Below are 7,545 nucleotides of genomic sequence, written 5' to 3' on the forward strand. Positions count from 1 at the left end.
ATACTGTACTTCAACCAGGTTGACCTTTTGGTCAACTCCTGACTTCTGGTCTGACACCTTGCCTTTGCCCAATCAGTGACTCCTGCCTGGAAAGCCTTTTCCTCTTAGCTCAGCCCATCTAAAACCTACTTATTCAAGACCTTTTCAGGGACCCCCCCTGCCCACAAAGCCTTCCTAGACTGTTACAGATCTTCATGACCTCTGAACTCTTCTAGAACCAATCTGCTGCTGTTCCCTGATTGCACATAAGACACAGTCATTTTTGTCTCCAAAAGGCACCATGGACATTAACTTGTCTCTTCTTTATTGAGTATCAGCTTTGTGCTGGGCATTCTGCTAGGCTTGGGGCATACAAAGGTGAACAGGATGCTTAGGTCCTTCCGCGACAGAGCTGATAGTCTAGGGCAGGAGAAAGACAAGTTAAGAGGTGATTCTGTCCACCTGCCAATGTAGGGGACATGAGTTCGATCCCTGGTCAGGGAAGATCCCATATGCTGCCGAGCAACTAAGCCCGGGTGCCACAACTACTGAGCCGGTATGCTGCAACTACTGAAGTCCGCGTGCCTAGAGCCCGTGCTCCGCAACAAAAGAAGCCACTGCAATGAGAAGCCCACGCATCTCAACGAAGAGTAGCCCCCGCTCGCCGCAACTAGAAAAAGCTTGCGCGCAGCAACGAAGACCCAACGCGGCCAAAAAAAAAAAAAAGAGAGAAAAGAAAAAAAATAGGTGATTCTGACACAGAGGGACAAATGCTATGGTGTTGCCCGGGATGCCCAGGACCCTATAGGAATAGGCTGGGTGTCAGGGAAGCATGAGGGATATAAAGTGACCTCTAAGCTTCCCAAGACCGGTGAGGTGAAGATGGGGAAACTGTGCCAAGAAGAGAGAATGACTTGTATTGAGGGTCCAGAGAGCACGATTTTTGAGGAAGGGAAGGCTGTCTAGTTGGGTTGGGCCTTGGAGGCTGGGGTGGGGAGGCAGAGTGGGGCAATGCGGAGAGTGCAGGCAGAAACTGAGAGGCAAGCAAGGCTCTGCCCTTGTAGGGGCTCTTTAGGCATGCCATGGTGTCTGGGGGGGCTCTTAAGAGCCATGTTGGCTTGGGGGACTGGAAGGATTTTAAATAGGGGAGTGACATGGCCAGATGCAGGACTGTGTCACTTGGCTGTTCCAAATGGCTTGGAAATGGACTGAGCAGGGTTGAGGGTAGGGAGAGGCAGTCTGGAGATGGGAGACCCTCTTGAGGCTGTTACAGAAAGATGGTGATAGCCTGGTTGGAATCGGTGGTACAAGTGGGGAAGAAGAGAAGTGGACGTATCTAGAAATAATAACAGGCTGGTAATTGACAGGAGGTGGCAGAGCCTGGAGCCCAGCCTCATCAGCTCGTGAGCTTTGGTGGTCTCATCGTGTAATGCCTACCTTGCAGGGTTCTTACAGAGATCAAATAGAGCAGGGACAACATCACTTCTCTTACACAGGAGAGTGGGAGGTGGCCAGTGATTTGTCCAAGGTCCCTCAGTAGGGCCAATGCGCTCTCTCTCTCTTCACCTCCTCTGCATTGCATACTTGTCTTGGCAAGGATGACCTTGAATGGAACCCTGGCAGGGGAGGGAGAAGGAAGGTACTGTCTGTCCCTCCAGGCCTGCCGCAGACCTCGAGGGAGCCACAATAAATGCTGTATTTGTTTGATAAAACACTTGACTTCTAGTTTTGCTAGGAGGAAGAGCTAGAACAGGTGTGGCAAGACCAGGGCAGCCTGCAGCACAACAGTGGGAGGTGGGGTGGGACAGAGCCCAGGGGCCTGGCAGGGGGCTCCAGGGTCTGTGGATTTTGAAGAAATCCAAGGACTTTCTCATGACCCAGCCATCTCCCTCATGTTCCCAGACTCCTGCCTGGTTGAATACCCCAAAATATTAACGATACCAACTCAAGTTAACTGACGTTCTACTGTGTGCCTAGCATTGTGCCAGGTGCTACTCCTGCATATAGACAGGAGCACAAATGAGCGCTGGCCTGTACTGGGTGCTGCAGACAGAGAGAAGCTCAGGATAGTGCCCCTGACCTTGGGAGATGACCTTCTGCAGGGGATATCTCACAAGAAACAGAACCACAACATAGTGTAGTATGTGCTGTGACGGGGTGAAACTAGACTGCATGGGAATCCGGAGGATGGCTCAGCTAATCCTCAACACAGCTCAGTGCTATTATCATACCCATTTTGTAGATGAGGAAACTGAGACTCAGAGAGTGAACTGCCCTGTTTACCTGGTCAGTTTGGTTCTGACTAATTTTCTTATGCAGGGGGTGAGAAGGATAAAAATGGGGATGGAAAAGACAAGTTACAGGGGCTCTCATGGATCATCTGGTCCAAGCCCTATGTTGAAATGATGGGGAAACTGAGACTCAGAAGGGAAGGAAATTGCTCCGAGTCACACAGGGAAAGGAGAGGATCCCAGCTGACTCCTAGTCCAGTCACACCAAATGCCTTTCTCTTCTCTAGAAGTCTCAAGATTTCCTGGGACCCCTCACGTGGGACCCTCCTCAGTTTGTGGTCTCTAGGCTGCAAACTCTACCCCCTCTGTTTAGACCCTAAACTCCAGAAAGAATAAGAAGAGTTTGAGTTAGGAGAGATCCTGAAGCCAGGCAAGGATGTGTGTGCGAGTTGGGGTGGGAGGGTGTAGGATGGGGTAGGATACCTCACCACTACCCACTAGGGGAGCGCAGGAGAGCCCAGGCTTGGGGAGAGCCTAGGGAGCCAGGGGAGGGTCTGAGGCCTGGGAGCCCTTCTCACCCCACCTGAGGATCTGATTGGGTCTGTCTACCTTCTCTGCCACATCTCTCTGGCTCAGGGGAGCTGACGGGTGTGCTGGGGATGGACCACAGTGGGCTGGCTGGCTCAGAGCCTCAGGCTGCAGCTCTGCCACAGTGCGGCTGGGAGGCGTTGCATCCAGGCTGCCCTCTTGAAGCCGGTGGTAAATGAATAACCTCGCTCCTGCCTGCAGGGCCCTCTGGGACAAAGAAGCCACCTGGTGCCCCTCAGTTTTGGCTTGGGCCAACCTGACTCCCTGGTTCCACTGAACAAGAGACTGTGGGGGTGGGTGAAGGCAGATGCAATCCCTTGGTCCTCTGCCTACACCCCCAAATCCCATCTCAGTTCCCTCCCCCTCTACTGCTAAGCCTCTTCCCTCTCTGACACTTCCCCCCACGGAGCCCCCTCCCCTTCACTGACCCCCTTCTCTGAGTCCCTTCCCTCTTACTGGGCTCCCTCCCCTCACTTCCCCGTGGCTAAGCCCCCTTCCCCTGAGGCCTCCCCATGGAGCCCTCCCACCCCCTGCCCCGAGCCCACATCCCCTCCCTCTAGCTCTCCCTAGGGTCCATTACTAGCAGCCCCCCTCACCTTCATATTCCATGTCATTCTGTTTCCTTCCCCCCAGGCTAGAAGACTGGCTCCCAAAGGGACTGGGTTGGAGAGAGAGTAATGGCAACCCCAAGCCCTTTCCTGGAATCTCACAGAGAATGAAAGATCTAAAGCCAGGGTACTCTTACTGTTCATGGTAACCTACTTCCTCTTCCTTGGGTCATAAAGGGTAAAAACATGTCTGTTGTTCCTTAACTAGAAGAGAATTTTTTGGGAGCTATGTGAAGCATTCTATGGAAAAAATCTGCCTGCCCCCGGGGCCTTTCACTTTCGCTTTGCTGCAGGCCAAGAAGTTCGAGATACAATAACTTCGAAATAATTGCAAGCCTCCACAATCCCAAATACCTGTTCTGTGACCCTTGCTCCCCTGCAAGTGGCTCTCCTGGCCTGAATTCCCCAAACCTCTAGGACGCCTGGTCTACATGTTCTGTTTCTGCTTCTTATCTCCCACTCACTTTTCTGTCCACTGCATCTGCCCCCGCGCCTCTAGTTAAGGCCGCCAGTGACCATCCTGCTGTTTTTAATCTTCAGGCTTCTTCTTGCCTGACGACTTCCGCAGCTTCAGATGCCATTGCCAACGCCCGCCTTCTTGAAACTCTTTTTTTTTTCTCTTTGGTTTCTAGACTGACCTCATCCACTTCCCTGGTTTCGGTTGCCCTATATATGCTAACAACAGCCAGGTTTACTGTTCCTGACTTCCAGATCTCTATGTATGTCCTGTCACAACCTGGACGTCTCTGCCTGGAGGTCCCACAGGCTTGCCAAACTCTGTTCACTCACAACTGAAACCATCATCTTCCCCCAGCAACGTGATCCTATTTTGGTAAATGGCACCACCAGCCAGTCAGTGACCTAAGGCAGAAAATTGGGGTTATCCTAGCTCTTTCCACTCCCTCACACCGCATATCCAAATGGTTTTCCAGCCCAGCTCATCTTGCTTCTTTTACAACACCCCCTCCCCATCAGGCCTGGTCCCCCATCCCACTGTCCCTGCTTTATTTCTGGGCTGCATCATCTTACACGGGGATAGCTGCACAGCCTCTAAGATGGTCTCCTGCCTTCATCCCCCTCCTTGAGTCCCAGTTCTGCAGGGGCAGCTGGAGAGGTTATTTTAGAGTGTAAATTTGACCAGGTACGCCCCTTCCATGATTCCCATAACATTAGATTAGGGTCCAAAATCTGTAATTCTGCACACGAGATTCTCCATGACTTGGCCTCTTCTGGGCCCAGGGTCCCATTGCTACTTCCTCCCTCACCTTGCTATCTACCCAGCCATTGGAACCCCACTTTCCTGGCTCTGGACACCAGCCCCCTTTCCCACTGCCTGAACCTCTTACACCTTCTCCAAGACACTAGTGCTTTCCAGCCTTGTTTACCTTAGCATTAGAATGTCACCAGAGAGTTCTGAGTCCCCCCCTCTTTCCCTCCCTCAAGGGTTTCAGGAAGAAAATGAGGTCCCTCTCTCATCTCTTCTCTTGGTGAGAAGATTCCACTCAGCTTCCTTTGGTGGTGTGTTTTACCAAAACAATAGATCTTTTTGTTCTCCTTTCCCAAATATGAAATCATAGCATTGAATGTGCTCTTTCACACACCACAGGGGAGATTCAGGTGTGCGGGGGGGGGGCGCTGTGGAGGGCCGGTGCTCCAGGCGCAAACCCTGGAGAAGGGGGTCCCCGACATCCTCCTCCCACCTCCCCCATGCCCGGAAGTGCTCATGCCTGCCCCTCCAGATTGGGGCTTCATCGTCTGAATCCCCAGTGAACAGGCCAAAGGACCAACTAGCTAGTGAGCACCCAGCTCAGTTTACAACCCCACTTTCTCGGCTACCGAAACTCCGTCCCTCTCTAAGCTTCATCCCGGGCGGTGGGAGAGCAGAATCCAGCCAAGGCCAGCCCTTGCGGGGAGAGCTCTGCAGGGAGGTGGAGGCCTGTCCGCGCTCAGGACAAGGAGGCACAGGCAACTGCAAAACGAAAGGTTTTTATTGAAAAATAACAAGTGGCCCTTTTCAAGACTGCGGGTCCCTGCTCAACGAGGGCTGTCAGGCCGCAGCCCGACGGGACGAACAAGTAGCGGCAGTCACCCCAGCTCCGCGCTCCAGAGGGGCAAGGTTTCCTGGTCCATGCTGGCTGGCCCCTGGGCTCCGCAATCCCGCTCCCCGGCCCGAGGAGGGGTGGCAGCTGGGGAAGGGGGCGCCGGGAGGTCCCCTCCCAGTCCAGCGAGAGAGTTGCCTGGCATCTGGGTGGGCTGGTTTCCGATGCAAGGCCGCACGCAGTACTGGTGGGCGCGCCAGCTCGTGGGAGTGGTAGAGGCTTTCCGCGGCTGCTCACTCAGACGTAGTCCTTGCGGTCGTAGGCTGTGCCGGTTCCGGTGCCCGGGCCGGTGGAGCGCGGCGACGAGTAGAGGATCTTGGCGGGCGTGTATTTCTTCTCGCGCGGCGGGCACGAGCAGCAGAGTAGTGCGCCCCCCAGCAGCTGCAGCGCCGCGGCCGCCCAGCCCACGTACAGGGCGGAGCCCATCTCGCGCTTCTGTGCATCTGGCACCAAGGGGTTGTAGAAGTCACGGATGATGGTGTTGGCCGACCAGGACACCGGCACGAGGGTGAGCAAGGCGGCCAGCAGGAAGAGCACGCCCGCCACGATGGTGATCTTGGCCTTGGCCGTGTCGTCCTGTACACAGTTGGTGCACTGGGCACCCACGAGCGCCACAAGGAGCCCGAAGGCGGCCAGCAGGATGGCGATGACGATGAGGGCGCGGGCCGCCTGCAGGTCCTGCGGCAGCGCCAGCAGCGAGTCGTACACCTTGCACTGCATCTGGCCCGTGCTCTGCACCACGCAGTTCATCCACAGGCCCTCCCAGGTGATCTGCGCCGTGATGATGCTGCTGCCGATGAAGGCCGACACGCGCCACATGGGCAGCGCGCAGCACACGATGGTGCCCAGCCAGCCCATGACGGCCAGCGAGGTGCCCGCGATCTCCAGGCCCATGGACATGGCTGCCGGTCCAAGGCCGTCACTGGAGGGCGGCTCCGGGTGCGGGACGACGAGGGGCCGGGGCCGCTGGGGCCTGGGCGGGAGCGGCGGTGCGCCGACGGACTGACGCCCGAACTGATGGACCGACGGAAAGACACACGGATGGCGCGCGCCCTAAAGGGTCCGCTCTGCCCGCTCGCACAGCGGCTGCGCCTGCACCTGCCTGTGGCTTTGTAGGCGGGCGGCAGCGACTGGGCTGGCCCTGGGCTGGGGCAGGTTAGTCTTCGATCCGGGCCCAGGGCTCCGGCGGGGGAGGGAGAGGCGGAGCCGCCCTCTCCCGGGCCTGGGGACAGTGACGTGGCCCCTCTTCCCACCTTCACTAAGCGCCCTGGGAGGAAGGACTTGGCCAGGAGTGGCTCACGGCTCGGGGATGGGGGGTGCCAAGAGAGGGCGGGGCCGAGACCTGCGCCCCCGCCCCTCGCTCCTGGTTCCCCACTGCTCGGAAACGAATTCTACGGGGTGTGTGGTGAAAAGCACAAAGTGCTGGACACTCCGCCTCCCCCGCATTTTCAGCGCCGTTGGCACGGGAGGCGTGAGGAAGAGGGCGCTGCCAGCTGCCAGGTATCCGCGGGGACAGAGAGGGCCCACTGTGGGCGTGGCCGCGGCTGTTTTCCCAGAGTGGGCCGCTGCCCCGGGAGCTGCGCACCTGCTCCTCAGTCCCTCCGGCCTCTGAGGCAGCGCTCCCAGCGCAGGATCCCGGCCTGATCCAGGGCCATGGGGTTGCCAGCCCTGGACGTCTGGATTCGGAAGCCAGGGACCACCTGCAAAGGCGCCCAGAAGACACCTCTGAGCCAGTGCTGAACTCAGATTCTCTAGCCCCTCTCCAGCTCTCAGCTCTTAACACTCGCAGTGACCCTGATCCCTTTAGCTGAGCTGCTCTCCCCTCCCAGAGCCACCTCCATTGAGTCCCCTCCCTTCACAGAGCCCTGGTTCTCTCTCCCGCTGAGCCGGGGTTGGGGGCGGGGAGTCAGAACCGGGATCCACCTTAATGAAACGGTGGTGAAAGAGGTTTGATCCAGGCAAAAGTGGGAAGTCAGAGACATTACCTGCAATGGCCTTGCTCCCACACCTGGGCTATCCCTCGCCTTGCTTAGAGCCCTA

The 7,545-nt window shown here is 56.7% G+C and overlaps 1 protein-coding gene across 1 annotated transcript; it reads right to left on the reverse strand.

Annotated features, from left to right (window-relative positions):
- Nucleotides 1-5,376: 5,376 nt before the first annotated feature.
- CLDN3 (claudin 3) lies at nt 5,377-7,250 on the reverse strand. The gene has a single exon (XM_081256505.1). The coding sequence runs from the start codon at nt 6,403-6,405 to the stop codon at nt 5,743-5,745; it is 663 nt and encodes a 220-aa protein (XP_081112631.1). The 5' UTR covers nt 6,406-7,250; the 3' UTR covers nt 5,377-5,742.
- Nucleotides 7,251-7,545: the final 295 nt, after the last annotated feature.

This window comes from Mesoplodon bidens (assembly GCF_964165515.1).
Source record: "Mesoplodon bidens genome assembly, chromosome: 15".
In the NCBI taxonomy this organism is placed as follows: domain Eukaryota; kingdom Metazoa; phylum Chordata; class Mammalia; order Artiodactyla; family Ziphiidae; genus Mesoplodon; species Mesoplodon bidens.